At 43.4% G+C, this 25,816-nt stretch overlaps 1 protein-coding gene across 8 annotated transcripts in view; it reads left to right on the top strand.

The window, feature by feature from the left end:
- Window positions 1-25,816, top strand: part of Fbxo25 (F-box protein 25) — a 41,463-nt gene that overhangs the window by 12,008 nt on the left and 3,639 nt on the right. For 6 of the 8 annotated variants that reach the window (XM_074055356.1, XM_074055353.1, XM_074055357.1 and 3 more), the window contains 7 exons: window positions 7,987-8,087; window positions 8,937-8,986; window positions 10,970-11,062; window positions 15,880-15,973; window positions 16,918-17,102; window positions 19,323-19,505; window positions 22,676-22,819. In XM_074055356.1, the coding sequence (XP_073911457.1) occupies window positions 7,987-8,087; window positions 8,937-8,986; window positions 10,970-11,062; window positions 15,880-15,973; window positions 16,918-17,102; window positions 19,323-19,505; window positions 22,676-22,819 (850 nt within the window). The remainder of the gene's footprint in view (window positions 1-7,986; window positions 8,088-8,936; window positions 8,987-10,969; window positions 11,063-15,879; window positions 15,974-16,917; window positions 17,103-19,322; window positions 19,506-22,675; window positions 22,820-25,816) is intronic. The other 2 variants (XM_074055358.1, XM_020180421.2) reach the window with 1 other exon arrangement.

Below are 25,816 nucleotides of genomic sequence, written 5' to 3'. Positions count from 1 at the left end.
CCCTTTTGTATACACCAGTTAGCATTCAGTTTTTCTCACTTCAAAGAATTCTAGTCTGCTTATCTGCCCGATCTTGAAATTCCAACTTAATTACATATACACCTCTACCTTCACACTCTCTTGTTGGTTTTCCAAGTATACCTCTGGCGTTGTTTACCATATTTTGTCTATTTCTTTATCTAAGTGTAGCATTTCCATCAAACAGATACTAATTCATCTTTGAAACCACTCATTACCGTATCACATCTTGAGTCAGTAGAATCTCAGGGTGCTGGAGTTTGGATGAATGCAGAAGCGTGTTCACAGAGTGTTGGGAGAAGTCTAACATAGTCTGAAAACTAATCAACAAAATTGGTTGGTTTGATTGATGTGGACTTTCTCATGTTAAATGATCATTTGTTTTGTGCTGTGCTTAGGCCTCTTCTGACAACGCTGGGCACATATCCACCTTCCAGTGCTGGTAGGCAAGGCTATGCATTAGCAGTTGTGTCTGCTGAGTCGTTTTGTAGATGAAAGCTGTGTACTTATTTTTGTGAGTTGTTCACTATAGAAAATGGGCTGAGTCATGTGCATGGAAGCTGGATTCCAGCTTGGCTCCTTTGGTCTAAGATTGAGTTGCCTGCTGCCTGCTCACTCTTGTAGCTCACACTTTATCAAAAAATAGTGCAAAATGAATCACAGGGTTAAATGTGAAGTGCAAAACAGTAACACTTATGCAAGAAGCATGTGAGAAAATCCATATGATCTTGGACAATTTTTATTTTTTATTTTGGTGGTACTGGGGTTTGGACTCATGGCCTTGTGCTTGCCAAGCGCTCACCACTTGAGCCAAATACCAGCCCATTTTTGCTGGAATTGTTTTTCAGGTAGGGTCTTGAGTTTAGCCTGGGGCTGGCCTCAGGCCTCAGTCCTCCTCCCTAGATTTCGGGCATGGCTGGGATTACAAATACATATCACTATGCCCAGCTTGTTGGTTCAGATGGTGTCTCACTAAGTTTTTGTTCAGGATGTCCTCAAAATGCAGTCCTCCTGATCTCCATCTCCTGTTTGGCTGGTATTACAGGAGGTTCCCCCCTGCACCTGTCTTTGGGCAGAGTTTCTAAATATAGCACCAGAAGCACAGCCTGTAAAAGAAATTGATCAGTAATTTACCTTCATCAAAATTTTAAAATTTTGCTTTGGATAAAACATTTGTAGCTCACATCTGACAAAATACTAATACCCAGAGTATAAAAAGGACATTTAAAACTCAATAGTAAGAGAAGAATTACCTTGCTAAAAACAAAGAAAAAAAATGGAACAAAAGATCTGAACTATGTTTCACCAGAGAAGCATGAATTACAAAGAAGCCCAGGAAAATAACTCTGGATGCTCACTTCCTCTGCTGTGGGGGAAGGCAAGCACGGTGGCTCCTGGGCCACAGTTTATGCCCCCAGCAACCCACTGGCTAGGCCTCAGCAGAAGGTTGTAGGGCTGGAGACTGCTATCTCAGACCTAGGTACACCTTCCCCAGTCCTGGTGGCTCTGAAGGCTGTCATCTTCCATGTGAGATGCCCCTACACTTATTAGTGCAGAGAGAATAGCGCAGCAATAATATCTCTTGCAATCACTGCAGATGAGAGGAGTACAGCCACCTTGGAAGACAGTTGGGCAGCTTCTTATGAATGGAAACTGCCACATGGTCCAACAGTGTACCTCCTGGGTAGTTACCTAGAAAAATAAAAATTTATGTACACATAACATTGCATGTGGATGTCAATAACAGTCTTACTCAGTCATTGCTAACACTTGGACAAAACCCAGATGTCCTCCAACCAGTGGATGGGTTGGCAGATAGAGGGAGTGTCCCACAGTGAATGTTTCCTAAAAGTAAAAAGGGACACTTGTTGATTCACACAGCAGCACGGTAAGTCTTAACTTGAATTTGCTTAGTGAAAGAAACTAAACCCTTCATGCTTTTGTATTATGGGATTCATTGCTGTGACATTTTAGAAAAAAGTAAAGAATAACACAAAAAATAAATCCATGTTCTCCAGGAGTAGGAGCTGCACAGAAAGCAAGAGGCAGCTTTGAGTATGGATGATGACTGTATTTGTCATGGGCTCTCCAGGACTGTGCAGCACAAGACCTTGCCAAAACCAGCAGGGTATTTGGGGGTTGGATCTGATTGTATTGCACAGTCAGGCAGCCATGGAATGGGTGTGCACAGCCTGTGACAGGAGGCCACAAGGCTAGAGGCAGGAAGCAGGTTGACCTACTGATTTCTCATGGGGCATGGGTTAACCATATGTTTATTGATATGAAACTAGTATCAATAAATTTAAAGTAATAAAAAGCATTTTCTCTGACTATAATGGAATGCAATTATAAATCAGTAACAAAAAGACATTCGTGAGATTCACAAATAATGTGCAAGGTAAATAGCATACTTCTCAATATCCAAAAATTTTTCTTTGTCGGAAGTTTTTTTTTTTTCCTAATAAAACGTTTTGTTAGTATATGGTAGGGGTTTTGTTGTGACACTTCCATATCCACATATATTATACCCCAGTTCGTTTCATCCCCTCCATTAGTCTTGCCCTTTCCCCGCTGCCCTTCTTAAGATGACTTTGACTGGTTTCAATGTTCCATATTTGTACACATGTAGGAAATACCTCAATCATATTCACCCTCTTTAACCTCCTTTATCCTCCCTTCAACATGACCTGCTGAAACTACTTAAATGCACCTAAGGTTAAACACACAAGAGTAAGTGGACGAGGGGAGTGGATCTCTCACTGCAGAGAAGTTACAGTGAGGGAAGGGCAGTGGCTGTGGGTGGAGCCAGGGTCTTAGCATGAGCTCAGATTGCTGTTTTAGAGAGAGAACACTGGATCTGTGTGTATAGGACTTAGCCCAGTACACTATTTCCCAGGCTGTGTCCACAGAGGCCTCAGTGACACCTTGTAGCAGTGAGCCACCAGCCCCTAGGTCATGGTCTGTGAGGGCTCCTGAGAGAAGGCATTGACTCCATGGCTGGGGTAGGGAAGGTACAAGGTGAGCCTGGGACATCTTGTGGTACTTGAATGTAAAGAAATGCTGAATTGGGAGCATGCCAATGGTAATGTAAATGGGCAGATGCCATCCCAAAGTGTCCCAGTCCCCAAAGTCGAAGCAATTTCAGCAGCAAAATATAGTATTGGATTATAACCCAAAGGAGAAAATAAATATGCACAAGTTGGTGTTGATGTGAATAACTGAATATGTAAACAAATGGAGGATAAGGGAGATTCTTTCCTATAGAAGAATTCCAGAGGAATGAGGAGGCAGATGGTCTCTGTTAGAAAATCCCTGTGTGACTGTTGCAGGTCAGATCCACTGATGTATGCTAGAAACAGAATATCTGCCAGGTCTCTTCCAGGGTAGCTGTTCATTCTAATGGGGATGCAGAAACTCTACATTCACTGCCCTAAGTGGCCACCAATGCTAGCTGCTCTGGGCTGCACAGTTGACAGGCCAGCAAGCACAGCTCCAGTAGCGCATTGTCTGTGTCCTGCCAGAAATGTTCAGTATCCTCAGGAAACCCAGGCCAAAGGCATTCCACACTCACAGGCAGAATGAGAGAAGCTGGGAACTGCATTAGCCAAAGGCAGTGTGGTCCTGACAGACCTGAATGAGGCTGTTGGAGGGAGACTGGTGACTAGAAAGAAGGAAGCCACAGGTGAGTTAGTGGCATTTCCAGTGTTCTTTTCCCGGTTTTGATCCTTGCTCTGTAGCTCTGTGATGGTAGGGGAAGCCAGGTGAAAACTACTTGTAGAGGTCTGAAATCATGTTTAGGTGCTCACCAAGAAAATGAAGAAGCAGGGCTAAGACTGGGCAGCAGCTGCATATGCATGCTGGCCATGCTGACCAGATGAGTCTGGGGTCATGCAGGGGCATGAGTATAATTAGAGCTGAGCCCCTTCCCCACTGATACAGCAGCTCTGGCTGAGGAATGAGGTGTGGAAGGAGCAGGAGCAGTTTTCTATCATGTGGAAACGTGTGGTTGTTGGCTGGGTGAGAACTTCCTGAACAGTACTTAAAAATCTCTGCATTGTACTGGATGTAAATTTTATGGCAGGAGTAGGACCTGTCCCCAGGCTCAGGCCCTCTGGGCAGCTGAGTCCAGAATCAGCTTCAAGGCTCATAGTCCAGTGATGTCCACCCATTCCCCAGCAGTGGTCACAAGAGGACTTACGAAACCCATCCTGCATGGGACTCAGTCCGGGGCATTTGGAGCTGGTGAGGTGCAGGGGAGAGAAAGGAAGTAAGATTTGCTACAGTTGGTGGTTGATGTATGAATGGCCAGTTCAAATCCAAACTGGTAGGAATATGCCAATTTGGAGAATTATAAAATTAGTAACCAGAAAAAAGAAATGAAAATTTTGCTAATTCAGATGAAATTTGCAAGGGAAACTTCATTTTATACTCTTGTATTATTTGACTTGTAATACAAATACTACACAAAAATACTTGTGTCATAGTTTACAATTCTTAAAACTTCATTCACAAATTTTGGTCATTTTTCTTACTGGCAACAAAATTTTTGTGCCATACCTTCTATCACTGCAGTTGGAAACAGCTATCCTTGACTAGACATTTCAGAAACTGGAGGCTCCCCTCCCCATAGTCTCCTAGAGTGGCGTGGAAGTGGTGTGTGAGATAATGGCCCTTAGACTGCACCAGTCAGGCCCATACTTACTTAGGGTCCCAAGGGCCTCCAGAACTGTGAGCTTCCTGATAGGCATCACAGGAACAAGGACTGCAGCTCAGGGATGAGAGAACTGAACTTCTGCAGTTTCAGCACAAGAGTAGCCTCTGCACTCATCTGTGGATCTGGAGCTGCTTTGTTGCTTCTCTGCACTTTTCCTCTTTGTGCTATGAAATGAATTCAGGGAACACTGGTGGGTTTGTCAGGGAAAACCAAGTAGTTCTGTTGGGGCACGTTCCTGACAGAGAGGGTGAGGGGCAGGTGCTAGTGAGGCAGCTCTGTAAGGCAGGCACGTTTGAATGGATGATAGCCGTGGCTCTCAATGTGCACCTGTGCCCTGCATTTTCACCCTGCCACGTGTTCCTCAGACACCCTGAACAAGACAAGGTGAGCGTGCTGCAGGTAGTAAAATACAGATTGCCCCAGCCTGCCATCCTAACTGTGCTTACTTGTACAGTTCAGTGGCACTCCTTACCATTATGTTGTTGTCAGTCACCACCCCCCATCTCTAGAACTTCGTCATTCCAAACTGAAATCCTATTCCCTCCCTCAGCCCCTGGCACCCATCACTCTGTCACTAAGTGTATATCTTTTTTTGATCGGATCATTTGACTTTCTGTTATGTCTTCAACATCAAATCATGTCGCATATGTCAGGATGGCATTCATTTTTCAAGGTAGAATAATATTCCATTGTTTGATTTTGCCGCATTTTTTGTTTTCATTCATTTGTTGGTGGACACTTGGATCGCTTGCACACTTAACTACTGTAAATAGTGCTGCTAAAAATGCAGTTGTCTCTTTAAGCCCTTTCTTTCAGTTCTGTTGGATGTTTACCCAGAAGTGGACTTGTGGGTCATATGGTAATTCTACATTTAATTTTAAGGAATTGGCGAACTGTTTTCCACATTGGCTGCAACCTTTTACATTCCTACAGCAGTTTCTCCACACCTTGAAGCACTTATTTTCTGTTACTTGGATAGTAGCCATTCCAGCGAATGTAAGGTGACATCTCACTGCAGTTTGAATTTGCATTTTCCAAGACTCACTGATGTGCATATCTTTTCACATTTTGGCCATTTGTAGTTCCTTTTTTTTTTTTGGTGAGACTGGAGTTTGAACTGTGGGCTTCCCACTTAGAAAGCAGGCACTCTACCGCTTGGGCCACACCCCCTGTCCGTTGTGCTCTGGTCATTTTGGAGATGAGACCTCATGAACTATTTGTGCTGATCTCCCAATTGCAATCCTCCTGATCTCAACCTCCCAACTAGCTAGGATTGCAGGCATGAGCCACCAGCACCTGGTCCATTTCTGCTGCTTCTTTGGAGAAGAAAAAATCTCTTGAAGTCCTTTGCCCATTTTTAAATTGAATTGTTGGGATGTTTGTTGTTGAAGGTTCTGTTGCTTTTTAAGCCAAGATAGGTGATACATATTTTTCTCATGGACCTAAAGGCCATAAAAAGAGGAAATACTTGCCATGAAATTTAGTTAATCGATAGATTACATAAACGTCAAATGGAAAGACTTGTGCAGCATTAAGTACTATTTTAGTAACACTTAGACATGTTGAATTTTAGTTTTGGAAACATTTATTTTTTTTCTTCACTTTTACATATTTGTATACCTGACAGTACAAAAACCATCACAAAAAATACAGCTTTTTCCCCCATTTAAAATACTTTGTAAAAATGGCAACCAAATTAATATTTGCTCAAAGTTAGCCATTTTTCCTTTATTATTATCTAAGGGACTCCCCAGGCTTAACTCCTAAGTCCTCTGAGTCCTGTGGAGCCGGTAGTGGCCCAGGCAGTGTCCAGCAGCACCAAAGAGGGCTCCACCTGCAGAGTGCACTAGTGTGGGCCCTGTGGTCAGCAGGTCTAGGGCCAGATTTGCAAAGGGCACTGTCACTGCAGACAGCCTGCCCAGGGCTCAGCTGGGAAAAAGATGAGTCTGTTTGCTCCTCGTGGAAGCATGCAGATGTAGCTTCCCACCTGTGGACAGAGTAGCCACTGTTTGTGGGCATCCACCTGGCTCACCTTTTGCCTAGTGCTGCAGCTTTGGCCAGGTGCACAGGATGTCCTTCCCTGACTAGTGAAGCTGGTCAGCTGCCATCTGTTCTGCAATGCTGTTTCTAGAGAGTGGTGTTATTTTCTGCTTTTGATATGTTTGTGGTTTTAGTTAGGAAAGCCTTTCACATTTGAAAGTGTCTCCATTCAGTATTTGAGTCAATGATAACAAACTAGTGTAAGATTAAATACAAGATTCAAGGACAACATGTTTCCTTGAGTTGGAGTCAGTGCCCAGAATAGAATGTAGGTGTGTGTGTTTCAAGCGCAATTTTGCTTGTCTTGATGGTTTATAACCATTGTCCATGCTGTTTAAGTCTGTTCTGACCATGATAAACAGGTTCAGGTGGCAGATTCACTTGTTTTATTAAAAGTAAATACTAACGAATGAAAAGGGGCTTATACACAATCTTCTTGCCAAAGAACAACGATGGGGAGATAAGCAAGTGTACGGCTGGTAGCTCAGAGCCTCTTTCCCTAGTGCCTCCAGTAGCCTCCTGTCTCAACAGTTCTTCCTTCCTCGTTTGCAGACTGAAAACAGACTGCTAACTGTATCAAAAATAAAATTTTGTGTGTCTTTAGTTTTGATAGTGTGGCTTGTTGTTTATGGTTTTTCTCATTGAAAGGAAGAAACTTTTTTAAAAAATGAAAAGGTATTCAGGTTGTTTAGTTATCGCCTTATGATTTTAGGTCCTTATTTCATAAAAAGGGAGTACTAGAAAATTTTAAATGTATCAGATGGTAAGATGTAAGTTTCCTTCATCTGGTTCATAGTGCCTTAACAGTTTGGTTGATGCCAAGTGAGGAAATGCTCAGCTTAGCAATAATTAGCTTCTGTCAGATCTTGAAAAATGTAGAGGGTAAATGAAAATGTTGAGTGCTTTCTCAACTTTGGATCAGCATTTGGATATCTTCTGATGTGTGGCTGAGCATATCAAAATCCTTGGAAGATCTTAAAGCATGCCCAGCACTTTCTGCTATGAGATTCTCAAAAAGCACCAGGATATAGCTCAAAGTTCTCAAAATGAAAAGGTGTATTCAATTACTCTTGGGTTAAATAGTGCTTTCGGAATTTAATGTGATTTTTTTTTTCCTGAATTGCAAACCAAATATTTATTATATTCTCTTACAAAAGAAAAACCAAATTAAGATCTTCCTTAAAATGTTTTAATAAAAAGTGCCTTTATTTCAGTATCTTAAAGAGTGGAGAAGAAATATTCAATAATGAAGAGTGTGAATACGCATCCAAAAAAAGGAAAAAGGACCATTTTGGAAATGATACAAATGCTCAAAGTAAGACCATTTTCTCTAGTAATCTTGTACTTGTGGAATAAGTTGACATACTGAATTGCTTTAACAGTACTATCTTATGTTATAAAGGTGATGCAGGTATGTAAGTGAGCACTGAGACTAGTGTTGTCCACTGGCTTCTTGCAGCTCAGCCATTTGAGCCAGTAAGATGTGCACAAACAGAAGATGGCAGAGTCTGCAGAGCCAATTGGCCAAATGTGGTCCTGAGCTCAGTCCATTCCTGAGCAGCGACACCCTCCAAGAGGGATGAGGACCTAGATTCAGGGCCACTGGGAACTCAGGGCAGGAGCTAGATGTGGGCTGAGCTAGAGGTTAGGACATTGGGTTCTTTGCAGCTAGAAGGCATAGGGAAGGCTGGGGCTTTCTCATAGCCCTGCCCATGGCATCAAGAGTTAGTAATACTGTCAAGGTATGAAGGCAGGGTCACATGGAGGACCTTTGTTATTCAAGGATTGTGGACTGTGTATGCCTGTGAACTCTCATAAAGGGCAATAAAAGAGTAGAACTTTTTATTAAAGTACATAGGATGCATGTGTTTAATTAAAATTTTATAGCCATTTATGTTTTAATAAGACTACAATCATTAGTCTTCTAAGTTATTAAGACATGGTACTGTCTTAAATAATTTCTCATGTGGTGGAATCTCAGTTCCTCTAAACTGATACTAGGAAATAAAGTGTTTTAATAAGAGATATAAAAGCATCTCACTGACATATGAGACCACACAGATTGCAGATAATTTTGTTAGTGTATCTAATTATTAAAATTTCCTTAAAATCTTCATTTTCAAATGATTTGCCACACTTTAAAATAGTTTAATTTTTATTCTAGGTTTTTACCGTGAAAAATGGATCTATGTCCATAAAGAAAGCACAAAAGAAGTAAGTGTACTATTACAAATAAGAGCATATGCTGTATTATTCCTGTCAAATGTCTCCTCTTTTGCAGTATCAGATCTGTGGTTCACATTTTAACAGGTGAACATACATAGGAGCTTTTTAGGCAATGATTATAATTGTTTGATATGCATGTGTATAAGTGTGTGTTGTATGTGTGGTATATATGTAGGTGTGGTGGGTTTGGGTGGATGTGCCTGTGTTGGTTGTTTTTGCATGGTATGTGTGGCATATGTGTACACACTGTATGATCCTCATACATCTCCAAATCATTAGGGTTACTTCAGTCTCTGCTAGCATTCCTAGGGGGTGGATGCATATTCTGTCATGTGAGCTGCTGCTCCTGCTGGGAACAGTCCTCATTCTCGTGTGCTTTGGAAGTGAGGACTTCCTGGAGCCCCTCAGTCCACATGGAGAGTGATTCATAGGAAGCTGTTTGTTGAGCTTGAATCTGCAGAGCAATTTGGATTGTCTTGGCCCTTGAAAGCAATTTGGCTAAAGCTCTCTTATAAGCCACCACACAAACCAGTTGGCTCCACAGTTTCCTGTTTCTCTATTTAGTTTCAAGGAAGCCTTGTTCCTTTTTCAGCCCTTGAAACTCCACATTTGCTTTATTTTACAGAAGCTGAGGAAACTAACTCAGGGAACAATTGTTCCTTACATATTACTTAGGTTAGGATAAGTTAATATTCCAGAAACGCTAATTTATGTCCTTAAACTAGCCAAGTTTCCTAAAAGGAATCAGATTCTGAGAGAAAACTTAACTGGCCTGCTTGGTCATGAGCAACATGACTCTAATCCTGGACCTGTGCTCTAAATCACCACTGAAAGTTGTAAAGACAAAATGTGGAGCTGATGAAAGACTGTTAGATATGTCATCTGTTCTGTGTTGCCACATGGATCACAGCAGCATAAGCAGGAGAAGAAATTTGTTGGAAGGCTTCAGGGATGTTCCATGACCCCTTGGGACACTGACAGTCTCAGGAGGGTTCCAGCACTAGTGCTGGTTGTTGCCAGGTCTGCCTCCAGTCCCGTGCCTTCCTCCTTGCACCTTGTACAGACACAGATGGCCTGCATAGGCAGGTGCACTCTGACTAGACCAGTTTCTATTGTGAGGTGGTAGCCACCTTGAAAGAGGTGTCTGTACCACCATTCATAATTCTTTAGAAAAGAAGAAACTAAACTGAGACTTTTGGCTTTCTGATGACCTCATTGCTCTTTGTTTCCCCACAACTTCCAGAGAGTGCTTGAACTTAGCAGATGCTCAGTGAATGTGTGTGCTGATGTTCATGTGAGCATGTGATAGGTTTATGCACACGTTAGGACTATTCTTGGAGTTGGACACAAAACCAGGAAGTCCTCTACAGTTTTCCCATGGAGGCCAGCAGACACACTGCCACCTTGTGTATCCCTGGCCATCCCCACTCGCCTGTTTGGAACTCAGAGAGTCGTGGCTCCTGTTATTGTCCTTCAGTTTATCTGTTCCCACTACTCCAAATTGAAAACCTGTTTCTAGGTGTAAGTATTTCACATGCAAAAGGTGGAATTTAAGTCAGTTTCTGAACCTGAGGTGAAATCTGCACAGGTCAGCACAGAACAGAATGCACCATGGAGGGAACACCTCCAAGGAAGAACAGCACTGTTGTGGGACCGAGGAAAAAGCTGCTCCAAAATGTATAGCACTAGCAGGGGCCTTTTGTGTCCACCTTACCTCATCCCAGCAAGAACATCATGGTTTTTGATCTGTACTTCCTGATGTGAAAAGTGCAGTTGATGCAGCATTTCGGTTACACATAAACCGTTGAAATTTAGCATTGCTATAATTGCATTGTACTCATCTAAATCTGGAATAAATCTTCAGAATAAAAACAAATGCCATTTGCCAAAACTTTAACAAATGTTCACTTAGCCTGAAATCAGTTGTCAGTTCATTCTGACTGATCCCAAGATTTCTTTGTTTAATTCCAGAGGCATGGCTATTGTACCTTGGGAGAAGCCTTCAACCGGCTAGACTTCTCCAGTGCCATTCAGGATATACGACGGTTCACTTACGTGGTCAAAGTAAGTGCTTTATGCAGTACAACTTTAAAGGCTCTCGAGTAACACATTTTGAAGATTACAAATGTGAGCTATTCAAGATGCGTTCAGTGACTACATAAAAAGCCACCTGTTTGCTGTGTAGGAAGGAAAAGAAACAAGCTCTAGAGAAAACACAGGAGTTGCTGTTAGTCGCAGACCTCCAACAGTGCGAGCCCTCCCTCTCCAGGGCAGGAACCAATGATGCCGCAGGGCACACCTTGGACCTCCTGGGTGGGTAATAGAGAAAATGAATTATATACAAATAGAAACTCACAATAACTTTGCTGCATTAATAATTTATTTTGAGAAGAAAAATTATATCTTGAGGTACATTCAGAAGGAAAGGGTCTTAGCTGTATGTTCCACTCAGGTGCTTTTGTCCGCCTAGAGATTAATCACTGTATAGCTTATTTACCTTCACTGTTATAGGTAAGGACAAGTCATGGTTTTCCAAACTGCGTGGGATTTTTCTCTTCATGGCTTCCAGAAGCGTTGCTGGAAGGACAAAGATGGATTAAGTAGCTGTTGGCCTCAGCTGGTTGTGAGTGTGGTGTGGTTCTTTGCAGCACTGGTGGATGACTGGGGAAGTAATCCTGTGGACTCCATCTCATACACAGCCAGACACAGCTGCATTCTGCTAGTTGCTCACTGTTTTCTGAGTTCTCATGGAAAGGGCCACAGGGCATCTTCTCAGGCAGCTCCACTCTAATGGTGGAACTGAGGTTTGACTCTGGTCAGTGGAATGTTAGGAGTTAAGGAACCAGAAAGGTGTAGGTCTGTTTTATAGCAATTCTTTCTCTACCAGCTCTTTGATGGTTGAGATCGCACTTTATTGACTTCTCTGAAGCTAGGGCAGAATCACAGGAGGAGGAACCCACCTTGTTGTCTCACGGCCAGATGCTGGCTTCACTTTCTCCATTTGCTGACTTTCAGTGCTTTGTGTACACCAAGGCCAGTGTCTTATTGATTTCAGTCACTTGAACCATGTTAGGATTTTTTATTTTGTCTGCATACCACACTATTATTATTTACTGTGTAGCTTTTCATCCTAAACTATAATACCTATAGTAACTATAAAATGTTAAATGTGCTGTTTCCTAAAGTAGGCACATCTTAGGGAAAAAAAGTTTCAGAATTGTAAAGTTTATATACCTTAATTTTGGTTATTTGGAGAATTAGCTCATCTTGAATACATCCTCTTCTGCCTACAGATGAACCAAGGAGTGTCAAATACTTCAGGGTTGTGTATTTTGGTTTAGCATCTAAGCCTCCTTGTCACCCTTACTTGTATTTTTTCCTTTGTTCTCACTTTAGTTGAGCTGGCCACTCTTACCATTACTGAATTTTGATGTCCCTGGGAATTGCTCCCTAGTCCTGGTCCCTTTACCCTAGCACTCCTCCCTGGCTCCCTAGTATCTCAGGACTCTGCAGAAACAAGGATAGAGACAATAGGAAGACATCCCCAGCTAGAGTACCTAGTTGTATGAAGATTTTTAAAGACATTTTCATGTCTCTACTGAGGTCTCTGCAGCAGCACTGGTGAAGGTGCTGAGGCCAGATGTCCTGTGTGGAGAGTGGCCACCAAGAGCCTCAGTTCCTCTGCTGTCTGTATTTGTCCACCAGGGGACCTCATTCGAATGACTGGGTTCTAGGACCTGCCTCAGTGGGGGTCCGGTCCGTTAGGTGGTTCAGTTGGAGCACTCTGCTCCACTGTGTCTTGAGGAAGGCACAGGCACAAGGTTAACTGATGCAGACCTTTTCCCCAGGGCTCAGCACAAAAAGAATAGAGACCAAAACCTGAGCAAGAGGCTTTTCAAGCTTCTCTCAGTGCATCACTGGACATTTTAAAGCAAAGGACTGTAGACTGAGCAAAACCATTGAAAAGGGCTATCTTTAAAACTTTTATTTGCATTGTGGGCTTTGTCTTCAGGGACAGAACTGAATGCTCATCTGTTGTCATGATAATTTATTCTGCAATTCCTGCTGTATCACAAATACCTGGCAAATAGTAGGTAGTTTTTATTCCTAAAGTGAAGGAATAAACAAACAAGCCACTGTTGACTTGAATTTGTTTTATATGTTACTCAACTTAACTTTTCACCACTGTTAAAATATTCTTCACAAATTCTGTTTTGGGTGTGACTGGGCTGACAAGACACTCTAAAGTAATTACATTTTTGTCAGGTTTAGCAAATGAGGAAGTTATTTCCACATTTTAAAATGTTTCTTCACAAGGTCCATGCTGTGTCTTACACTTGTAATTCCAGCTTCAGGAGGCAGAGATTGGGAGATCAAGGTTCAAGGCCAGCCTGGGCAAAAAGTTAGCAAAATCTCATCTCGATTAATAAGCCAGGCATGGTGGTAAGTGCCTGTAATCCCAGTTACGCATGAGGCATAGATTTCTTCCTGACAGATTTTGCTTCATTGCTATGTAGAGGCTTTGTTTGTTATTACCACTTTACCTGCAGTTTCATCCTGCTACCCTCCTATCTTACCCGATGGTGGTATCTCTGGGTGAAACCATCCTCTGTAGGTAGTGAGCCTAAGCCTTCTTTTGGTGATTTCAGTGTCTTTCTAAAGGACTTTTAAGTGCAATATTGGAAAGTGCTATCTACATTGATGATTGGTTGGGGCGGGGGAGGACAGTCGTGGTTGTCCTCTGGGAACCTCTTCTGGTTCCTGGAATATCTTTCCCTGGAGCTCAGCTCTTAGCTTTTCAGTTTGTGAAATTACCAAGTAATTACCAAGTACTTCACAGGATTTGAGCTGCACAATTTGGATCTATTCCATTTAGGAGTTAGAGTAAAATAGAGGCTCCTAAAATCTAAAAGTAGAAGTCATCCTGCTGTGCCATTCCTGGACATACATCTGAAGGAATGTGAGTCCACAGACCATTGAGACACCTGCACCCCCACGATCACAGCAGCACTAGTCACAGTAGCCAAGCTAGGGAGTCAGCCTAGTGCCCACCAACTACAGAAAGCTTAAAGAAAATGTGGTGGATGTACATAACGGAGTATTAGTCAGCCCTAAAGAATGAAATTGTGTCATCTGCAGGAAAATGGATGGATCAGCATGTTCAGTGAAATGAACTGGACTAATATGTTGCATGTTCTCTCTCATATGTGCAGTCTAGACCTTAAAAAATGAGTGGTAATAGTGTAAAATGGGGCCCATTTGGGGGTGGGAACCAGTTCATTGTTCATTTGTTCATAATCATCTCTGATGATCCTTTCTGGGATGTCAGTTATCACAACCAACCTTGGCAATTGTAAGCATTTTGAGGAAACTAACTTTAGTCAGTCGAGAGATGGCTAGAGAAACAGCAGTAACACAGATGGACCTCAGTGAGGGCTGATGCACTAGTCATCACCCAGAGTGAGAACAGCCTGGGTCAGGGTGACAGGCAGAGTGTGAGTGTCTTGGGCAGGGAGTGGAGGGAGAGCTGGCTGACTGTGATCTCGAGGGAGTGGCACTACAGAGGGGAGGTGGCTGTGGGGGGGTAGGGAGGAGGAGCAAGAGTGGCACTTGTCACTGCATGGAGTGGGACACTGACATGATTGGATATATCTGTCCTGAGGTCTGGGAGGTAAGAGGGTCACAAAGCGTTTCAGTTACAAAAGTAACCTCAGTACAAACCAGTGTAAACTTTCCTAAGTTTTGAAAGAATTACTTAGAAAATAAGTTCTCTTTTTGTTTTTTTAGTGGTACTGGGGTTTTGAACTCAGGGCCTTATACTCACTAGGCAGTTTCTCTAGGACTTGAGCTATACCCCTAGTGCTTTTTGTTTTATTTTTCAGGTAGGGTCTTACACTTCTTTCCCAGAACCAGCCTCAGATCACAGTCCTCCTACCTCTGCCTTCTGAGGAGCTTGGTTTGCAGGTGTGAACCTCCATGCCTGGCGTGTTCTTTGAGATAGGGTCTTGCTAGCTTTTTGCCAGGGCTCCTCCTGATCTCTGCCTCTGAGTAGCTGGAATCACAGGCATGAGTCACTGTACCTGGCAAGGACTTTCCTAAAAAGTTACAAAAATCAGTAAGTGTAAACAGGCTGTTGAAGTAAAGGGGTTCCAGGTCAGATCAAAAGCACAGCCAACTCCAGGTTGTGCAGGAGAAGCATACCTACAATGAGAGGCTCACACAGGAAAGGCAGAATGGGCAGAAATGGGTGAGGCGAGGAGCACCAGAGGAAGGAGGCATGTAGTCTCTTTGCAGCGCCAACAGGTGGTCATCCTGGGGTGCAGCAAGGCAGTCTGGCTGCAGGAGGCGCAGGCAGAGGTGGACATGGGTCCTCCGTCTCCTCACAAACAAGAGCTTCCTCTCCTGCATTCTAGATTTCCTGCCATGTGCTTGAGCACTCTTGACTACAGCGCTGTTGAAAGGTTGGGTGTAGTTCAGTCTTCAGTTTCCAGGTAGAGGGGCCTGTTGATTTTCTGATTGTTTGGTCGGCATAAAACAGCATTGTGAAAGTCTGTTCCTGGCACCATGATGGTCCCTTGCTGGGTCCCTGTACAGAGATTATCCTTACAGGCTTGCAGCAGGGCCCAGAGAAAGTCAGGCCCCCCAGATGGGATGATGTGCAGGACTGGAAGAGGAGGTGCTGCTGCCTGAGTGCCTCCTGTCAAATCCCCTCAGGTTCACATAGGTAGAAACCTTTCCCTGAAGCCAGATATAGACCAACCAGCAACCTGATCCATAATTCTCATGTCAGTGTGTCTCCTATGCACTTGTGCATCACCACAGTTGTGTTTCCACAGTGATAGTTACAGATTGTTTAGCTTTCTTTCCTTCTTCCCTTTAAGCTACTTCAGCTCATTGCAAAATCCCAGTTAACTTCACTGAGTGGCGTGGCACAGAAGAATTACTTCAACATTTTGGATAAAATCGTCCAAAAGGGTAAGATGATCACTAAAGTTTTTAATCTTTTATCTTTCCCTGGTGTGTGTGCAGTCAAAAATAATAACGTGAGTACTGTGACATGAGGGAGGAAGATGGGGCCCTCAGCTCCTGAGTTGCTGAGTGTGTGCAGTTTACTTCTGCAGGCAGAGGGTCCACCATGATAGGAAAGGGAGCCAGTACCAGAGACCCAGTCCCAAAAAGCCACTTTGTGGAATTAGCAAGATTGTGGCTTATTCACCTAGGCATCAAATAAGCCAACCATTTTCTTTTTAATTTAACAAGCTTGATCAATTAGTGGCTGTTAGTAAAGAGAACTTTAAATTTTGTGCCAGTAGCTTAGGCACTTCTAGGATATTTTTGTGTGTATATATATTTATATGCCATTTAAAAATATTCTCTTTGTGATAAGTACAAAAAAGTATGCACTGACCGTGAAAGCCAAAAGCTTACCATCAGATGAAACTTTAAAGTATCAAAAACTCTCATTATGGTTGTAATATATGTCACTTAAGGACTGTAGTGAAGTTAGATCCTATTCTGTATTGGGGTAAGAAACATCCAACATATAATTTACCATTGAACCCCACAGCTCAGCAGCACAGCATGGATATGCGGCCATTTCCACCTTCATCTCTAGAACTCCTCCCTTGTCCCCATCTGAAACACACACCCATTAAATGCCTGTCCTCTTTCCCTCCTCAGCCCATCACCCACCATTCTATTCATAAAAGTGGAGTTATACCACAGACCTTCTGTGACTGGCTTACTTCATTTCACACAGGGTGTAGCTGTGTTGGGATTCCCTTCCTTTATAATGTCCCCTTGTATGGAGAGACAGCGCCTTGTCCATGGACACTTGTGAAACTAGGTCATCCCTAGTTTATCCTAGGTGGTTCACTTTTGTGGCTCAGTTTTTCATAGCCTTGTTTTGTTTGCCACAGTTCTTGATGATCACCAGAATCCTCGCCTAATCAAAGACCTTCTCCACGACCTGAGCTCCACCCTCTGCACCCTTGTCAGAGGGGTAGGAAAATCCGTGTTAGTGGGGAACATCAATATTTGGATTTGCCGCTTAGAAACTGTTCTCAACTGGCAACAACAGCTACAGAATCTCCAGATGACCAAGGTACAGCTTTCTTTTTCAAATATATTTTTATTTTTAGTCAGCACATAGTAAATTGTACACACTTATGGGTACAGTGTGACACTTACTGCATGTATACAATATGTAATGATCCACTCAGAGTAATTATCATGTCCACCACCTGTGACATTTATGATTTCTTTGTGCTGGGTACATTCAAAATCCTCTGTCTGTTTTGAAATAGTAAATTAATTGTTTTCACCTTGGTTCTACTACTGTGGAATGCAACACTGGAAGTTATTCCTGATATTAAACTGTACCCTGGACCTGTTTATCACACATTGTCAATCTCCCTTGTCCTCACACCCTCCCAGCTCTGGTAACCACAATGACCACATTGACTGTACTTGGAGATCAGCTGAGCTTCCACACGTAAAAGAGATTATGTGGTGTCTGTCTGTCTTTCTGTACCTGACTTCCTTCACTTCACATACGTACTCCAGTTGCATCCATGTTGCTGCAAATGACAGGATTTCATTGTTTTTTGTGACTAAGTAATATTCTACTGTGTGTGTATCACATTTTCTTTGTTCATCTGTCAGTGGACATCTAGGCTGATTTCATCACCTTGTCTGTTTGAATAGTGCTGTGATAAACATGGGGGTGCAGACATCTGTTCCATATTCTGATTTCATTTCCTTTCCATGGTACCTAGGAGTAATAGTGCTGGATCAAATGCCAGTTCCATTTCTAGTTTTCTGAGGAGCCTCCGGACTGTTTTCCACAATGGCTACACTAATTTATACTCCCACACAGCCTCACTAGCATGCTGCTTTTTGTCTCTTTGGCAGTAATCATCCTCATGTGGTTTTGATTTGCATTTCCCTGATGATGAGCAATGCTGAACATTTTCACATGTGTGCTGACCACTTGCATACCCTCTTTTGAGAAGTGTCTGTTCAGTTAATTTCACCATTTTTAATTGGGTTGATGAGGGGTTTCTTTGCCTTTGAGTTTAATTCCTGACATATTCTAGAAATTAATCCCTTGTCAGATGATAGTTGGAGAAGATTCTATCCCTTTACTGTACAAAAACTCTTCACTTTGATATAATCCAATCTGTCAGTTTGTACTTTTGGGGCCATATCCAAAAATCTTTGCCTATACTGATGTCTTGTAGTGTTTCCCTATGTTTTCTTCTTGTGGAATCACAGTTTCATGAATTACATTTAAGCCTTTGTTCCATCCTGAGTTGACTTTTGTGTATGGTGAGTTTCAATCTTCTGCATACAGTTAGCCAGTTTTTCCAGCATTATTTATGGAAGAGACTTTCTTTATCACATGTATGTTCTTGGTGTAAATATGTGGGCTCTCTACTCTGTTCCATTGGTATATGTCTGTTTTAAGACATCATGACACTTTTTTTGTGACTAGTGCTTTACTGCTTAAACCCAACTCTCAGCCTTTCACAGCCCCACAGTTTCAGCCTTACCCTGGAGCCTTCACCCCCATCTTCTGAGGGCCTGGCACCAGTTTGTATGAGGGAAGAATGGTTTGTGTGACTGAAATCAAGTAAATCAACAGCTAGGTAGCAGGGAGGTGCTGGTGAAAGGTGAACAGTCTTGGGTTGGTGGGAGGAATAGGGGTAGGGATGGATTGTACAGCCTGTGGCCATGGTTAACAGCAAGACACCAACCACTTGAGGTGCTGGAGAAGATATTGCTGTGTGAGGTGATGAATGTGTCAGTGAGTTGGGTGGTGGCGACCATACCTCAATGTGCATATATAAATATATTCAGCTTGGTCAATTACCTCAAGAAAGAAAAGTCTGACAGGGACCTTGGAGATGCTGTGTGCTCCTGCTCCCCCTACCCCTAGTTGGGCTGAAGCATGGTGGCCTCGCTATTTCTATGTCTACAGTGAGATTGAGCCTGGGCCCATGTACTGACCAGTAGTACCTTACTGTGGCCCTCACAACACGTCTTTATTGTCCTCATGAAGTACTATTGATTTCATCATCAGGTTCACATTTTAGAGCCCACCATTTTCTAGATGTCTGTAAACATGCTAACACATCCCTTGCCTCCTCACATTGAAGTAGAGCTGCTGCTGGTGCAGACATGCAGCCTCCCAAAAACGGGCAAGTTACGATGTTTGTGCAACCCTTGAGGACAGGCCACCTTTCCCATGGCCACTCTGTGAAGTGTCTATTCCAGCTTGCCATCATGTTTCTGAGTGAGACACTGTCCTTTCTCTTTTCAGCAGGTGAACACTGGCCTCACGCTCAGTGATCTGCCTTTGCACATGCTGAACAACATTCTCTACCGCTTCTCTGATGGCTGGGACATCATCACCCTGGGCCAGGTGACACCCACCCTGTACATGCTCAGTGAGGACAGACGGTTGTGGAAGAAGCTGTGTCAGTACCACTTTGCCGAGAAACAGGTGAGGGTGCTACCGCATCCTTGGGTGCAGAGCTGGAGGGGCCATGGGCCCCATTGTGTGGAGCACATGGGAGGATATGGAGAGATAGAGCACACAAGGTTGCTTTGGTCTCTCTTCTGCCAATTGTAAGGTTCATTTTTCATATTCAGAATGACCTATGATTCTAAAAATAACCCAGAGCCAAACAGCAAAGTGGAGTTCTGTCCCACCTGTTAATAACAAGCTCACCTGATGAGTCAATTTCAGCTCTTCCTCTTGCCACCCTGTTGGCCTGGAACAGACAGCAGCTCCACACCTCTGGTGGACACCCCCTTGGGTGCATCCTACAGAGCACATGCCTGTGCAGGTATAGCCCACAGAGAACTTTGCTGGGTCTCTGCTCTCCTTCTGTAGGGAAAAGATCTGCAGTTGCTGCTTCTCTGCAGAACCTGGCACCCCTCACTCATCGCACACATCAGGTGCCCACTCCATACAGGGCCAGGGCAGGCAAATGACTTGTTATGTACCTCTTACATATAGTCTGATTGAGCTGCAGGAGCACTGCAAAGATATGGGATGGCATTGTGTCACTCTCCTGGCAAGCACGGCCAGGACCAGGTGCTAGGCAAAGAGCAGGCTGCAGTGCAGGTGTGACATCCTTTGTGTGAGAAGGGAAGTGAGGTAAAGGCTGAGCCTTACCAAGGATCCTCATCCTTGTCTAGTGAACTCAAAAAAGCCAGCACAGCATTTCAAACATAGCTTGAAAAGACCCTCTGATCTTGCCTGAGGAATAGACTGGGTTTGGGCTCAAGGAGGCCTGTTTAGGGACTGTTCCAGAAAAGGAAGGACGTTGAGGAAGACAAAGGGTGCATTGGATGGGGCTTTCAAAGGTTGAGGCCTAAGGATTGCCAGGTGGGCTTGTTGGGGAGAAGCAAAGAACTGAGCTTCTCATCTGAATAGGAGGAGCTATCTAACTGTATCCCTGGACTAAAAGCCATCCTCTCTCCATCCCTCCCTTCCCACTCCTTTCCCCAGCCTCTAGTACCCACTGTTCTACTCTCTTTTTTTGAGATCAACTGAGTCAGATTCTAAGTTTGCATCAGAGGGGTTGAATAATCTTTTGCAGGGAGGATTTAGAACTGAGGAAAAGAGTATGAATGAAGGTGTGTCTGGACTGGGCTCTGTGTATCACATATTCCTGGGACCTTCCTCCAAGGATACCCACAGGGAGAGGAGCCAGGCTTCCAACCTGTGTTCTGAACTCAGGCTGGGCTGTGCATGAGATGTAGCAGACATCGGACCCCAATGTATATTAAGGGTGTCTGCTGATCGCCTGTGAAGACCTTAAAATTCCTTGAAGGAACACTTTAAAGAAGTTAAATGATGAACTGGTAGAATGGCTCAAATGGTAGAGTGCCTACCTGGCAAGTGTGAGGCCCTGACTCCAGTACCACTTTAAAAAAAAAAAAAGTTAAATGTTCTATACCAGTATTTCACATGCACCCAGAGGTTAGGATCTGCAATTAGCACCTACAGGTGCTTATTTTCATGTACATTTTCTTGACTCAATTACAAAATAGCATCAAAAAGATAACAACCTATTCTTTAGGGCACAGTGACTCCGAGAAAAGACAACTTCTAAAACTGAATGGATCCAGTCTAAAGTAACATTGGAAAGGGTCCCTAGCAAGACACACTTGATTCGAGCCCCTAGTGTAGATACGGGACTCTAGTTTAGAACAATCAAAATGGCTGTTCAGAAGGAAACAGTATGAGTGTTCCTCCTTGTAAACATTGATGGGGAACAGAATTAGAAAGAGGAGAGCTGAGACGAGGTGTAGTTGCTTTTGTGTCTAAGAACTAAGGTGTCAGCAATGCTGGAGGATACAGAAACTGCTACAGATTTGTAGCTGGTCCCCTTTGTTTTTCTAGCTGACCTCTTCAAATTTTGACACAAGATCTCTTCATTGACTCCATCATAAACTCCAAACAAAGTCCTCAGAAGTCATGACTGAGTATCAGACTTTGTATGAGTGATTGCTTGTTAAAGAGCAAAACATTCATTGCAGCAGCAAACCTAGACAAGGGCTTCATTCTACACACATGCAAGGCAGGGAAGCCTGCCAGTCCCCTGGCCATGCTGCTGGATGTGTACACAACATAGGCATAAAACACATCTAGCTGAGCCTTTGTTCTCCCACAACCAGCGTCCTATCAACATTTTTTGGTAACACCTTTATTAATCTACCATCTACTTTGTACAGCTGGTGCTACAGCTGGGCTCAGAGCATACACATCACCTCAGAAGAAACCTGTAACCTCCCCAGCCCTAGCAACTTGTCTACTTTCCACTTCTGGATTCCCTGGTCTGGATGTTTGACAGGAGTGAGGGGAGTGTGCACTGCTCTGGTCTTGTGATTAGCTCCTCCCCTTCACATGATGTTATGAAGCAGAACTGCATTCCTCTTAAGGCTGAGATTTCACTCTAAGGACACACTGATTTGTTTACCCATTCACCAGCTGGTGGGCAATTGGTTTGCTTCCTCCTTGCAACTGTTATTATTGCTGCTATGAACAGCAACTGAAGAGCTTGCGTGTGGGCGCATCTTTGTTTCTCTCGGGTAACTTCCTGGGCCTGGAACTAAAGGTCAGATGGTGGTTGTGTTGAACCATCAGAGTAGCTGCAGACTGCTTCCCACATTGGCTGCACCATTTTGCATTATCCTAGCAGTGTCCAAGGCAGCCAGTTCTCCATGCCCTCCTGGCATGTCTGGCTTTCTGATCGCAGCTGCGCTTAGGTGAAGTGCTATCCCATCTTACGAGGGCATCAGCCATTTCTGTCTTCTTAGGTGAAATGTCTTTCAAGTCCATTGTCCATTTTTTAATTGAGTTAAAATGTTCTTTAGATATTCTGCATACAAAACCTTTGTCACATATATGACACCTGTAACTCATTTTAACTTTAAATGTCAGGGACATGGTTCCAAAGCTGAGTCTTCGAATTTTTCTCACAGCTGCCTAGTATCATTATATAGGCACACCATGATTTATTTGACTTGTCCCTTATTTGTTTAATCAAGTAAGTTTAATTTCAAATAATTAAATGTATCATGAACTTCTCTGTCTTTGAAAAATGTATCTAATGTTATATTTGAAAATCATCTGATTCTGAAAGAATTTTATTTGTTTAGTTTTGCAGACATTTGATTCTTTCAGAAAAGGGTCATATCGAATGGAAGCTGATGTATTTTACACTTCAGAAATATTACCCAACTAAAGAGCAGTATGGAGACACTTTGCATTTCTGTCGGCACTGCAGCATTCTCTTTTGGAAGGTAATGATTTCAAATGTCCTCTTGGAATTTAAGGATTGGAATTCAGTGAAATAAACTATTCACTTGTACTTTAAGTGGGGAATTAAGAAAAGAATGGAAAACAGTGTTTGTGATGAAAAAGTTACGTGTTTCATCAGATACTGCAGAGGGAACAGGACCATAAAAACAAATACACAATTGTGTTTTGGTTCTGCAGTGTTGAAAACCTAAATGCTGTGATCCTCTAATAGGGAGGTCGCTCTTCTCCCTGTTGGAGACTGGGCAGGTAAGAGGTGTGATAGGAGCAGGTGAGGCTCCTGAGCATCTAGTCCTGGGCAGGGCTTCTGTCACCTGAGGAAGAGTCCTGTCCTGTCTGTCCACACTTGTCTTCTAGTGACCTGTCTGGAAGACAGGCCCACTGTCTGCAGGTGGCCAGGATGAGTCTTGAGCCTGGTTTCTGAAAACCAAGTTCTTAGAGCAAAAGCGCAATAAAGAAACACAGGCTTCAGAATAAACCTGTACTTTCCTCACTTAGGTGATCAAAATTTAACAACATTATCATTACTTGTCTAATAAAAATCCTAGAAACAGTACATTGGTACTGCTTTACCCTGTCTCCTCATCACCACCCACGCTGTCCCTAAAGACATGAGCCCATGGTCAGTGGTGAGCCCCTGCACTTCTTAGGTATGGTTTGTTTTCTTGGCATGTTAATATGACCTCACCCTAGAGTGCATTCCACTCTTTGCCTGAAGTTTGACTAACACTTCACTGGGGAGGAAGTGCTGGAACCACAGTGGCCTGGTGCCTGGCTGAGCAGCCATGCCACACTAGGGAAGGGCCCCCTTCAAGTGCTGCCCCAGGCCAGAGGAAGCTCAGCCTTTCAGGAACCAGCTGTCTATCTTTGGCTTCGAGGTTTAGGGACCTCATGAAACTCTTGCCTAGAAGAAAACATAAGGCACTTTGATTTTTTTTTTTTTTTCTTTATATTTATCTAAATTTCTATCAGATGAGAAAGGCAAGTTCTAGATTGTTGGAAAATAGCTAAACTTCACTTATAATAGTGTAGCTTTTTATTTTTATGACCCACAGCTAAGCAGAGAAATAAAGATATTGAAGTTTTCTTGTATTATGGTAACAGGGTTTTACTTACTAGGTAGACAGCATCTACCGCCAACAAGAATAACTGAAGAGGCTTTGTTTCTTATCTCAGTATGACTCCCCTCATTCTCAAAATTAAAAAGACACCAGGTATGTGAGGCATCTTTGCAGCAGTGTAGCTGTTCTTCAGACTGCTGTCTCTCAAGAGAAGAATCACCTTGTGTCCAGATTCATTCTCAGTTCCTTGGTGAGGTTACAGAAGCACAGGACACAGAATTTCCTTTGTTCCCTTCTCCCCAGTCTTGGGGCACAAAGCACAGGAAAGAGGAGGCCCGGGATGTTGAACTCTCATACAGCTGCTCTCAGCAGCTCCTTATAGGACTAAGCCTTCTCTGAATCATTAATGGTTCTGAGAACATGAGGTCATAGAGCCAAAGTAGGTGAGACAGTGCACTGTCTGGTTTGAATTAATGCTTCTCCTAAGAGTTACTGTTTTCTTCTAAGAAGATTATTTCATATTGTAGAAATAATAAAAGTGATGGTACTTTTTTGGGGGGGAAATGCTATTCATGGTACAGGCTTTCAGTTTTCTAGGTGATGTCAGTAGTTATTTTTCTCAGAATAGTTTCTGTGAACAAACAAAAAACACAAAGAAGCATGTACTTTCCCATTTTCTATGTTGCTGGGTGGTATAAAAATGTGCTGTTTAAGTTTCTAAAATGTCTAAGTTCTAATGGTTTTTTAAATTGAGGGATGGTTTTTAGCTTTCCAAAAGAATCAGCCTACAAATTCGTATGTTTGGTGGTATGAAAATTTGGAACTGGCCCTTCGTAGTGAAGAGGCCTGATGATTGCAGGGCTCATCTCTCACCTTGAGGGTAGGAGAGGCCCCCAGGATTCAGTGTAGCCAGCTTCTCCACCACTCTTCCAGAGGCACTGCTCAGTTGTTTCTGAACTTAAGTATGCAAGTGTAAGGAAGATCACTCTCCTACCTTAACCTGTCAAGTGATCAGATACCTCCCCTCTGTTGTGGCTTGCAGCAGCCTTGTGGGCAGACAAGGAGTCAGGCAGGTCTGAGCTGTCTCCATGCATGGTGTGTATCCATGTGTATGCCAGCAGCCTCCCTACCCCTGGAAACAGCATGGTAGAGTTCAGAAAATGGTGCCTACTCTTACGCAGTAGCAGTCAGTCTCCCAATGAATATTGCTGATCAAGAGACAGGTAGCATCAAGCCTATTAAGAAAGCAGAAGAGGGATAGCTAGTTCTTGCCTGGCCCCAGATGGGGTCAGGAGCTGGAGTATGGCTATGCACCATTTCAGTTCAGGCCAGGCCTGTTGCTGTGTTTCCCAGTGCCAACCTGTCCCTATGAGATCCCTTCACTTGATCTGACTTCACTGTGTTGAAGAGATTCTTTACTCTTCCACATGTGTCTAAATACCAGGTCAGTGGCCCCTGTCCAGGTCACTGGCTGCTGAGAAGGGCAGAATCCATGCATGCCATGTTTCCCATCCTTACTTGGTGTCCCAAGTAGGGATGAAACCTGTCAGGAAGTGTGGACTCATGCAGTGGGCTAGGGAAGTCAAGAAACTAGGACTTGGCATTTCCATGCCCTTTTCTTGTCTCAGTGTTTCAGTGGTGAACTGGACACCAAGCAGTGACCGGAGGTTCATGTGGATGTCAGTAATAAAGCTACGGCCAGAACCTAAGTCAGGGCAGAGCTCTCAGACCTTGTCCAGTTGCCTTGTCCCTGTGAGGTGTTCTCACATGCACAGGACTGACAGAACACCTCCACTCTGAGCTGGGGAGGGCAGGGAATACAGACCAAATGGAAGCAGCAGCCATGCTGGTCCTCCTTAAGGAACCAGGTGTCAGGCTGGTCACGTGGCCTTACGGCACATGTGGGTCCATGTAACACAC

Source organism: Castor canadensis, chromosome 14 (assembly GCF_047511655.1).
Source record: "Castor canadensis chromosome 14, mCasCan1.hap1v2, whole genome shotgun sequence".
In the NCBI taxonomy this organism is placed as follows: domain Eukaryota; kingdom Metazoa; phylum Chordata; class Mammalia; order Rodentia; family Castoridae; genus Castor; species Castor canadensis.
Note: the sequence above shows the minus strand (reverse complement) of the source record. Positions and strands in the feature narration are given on the sequence as shown.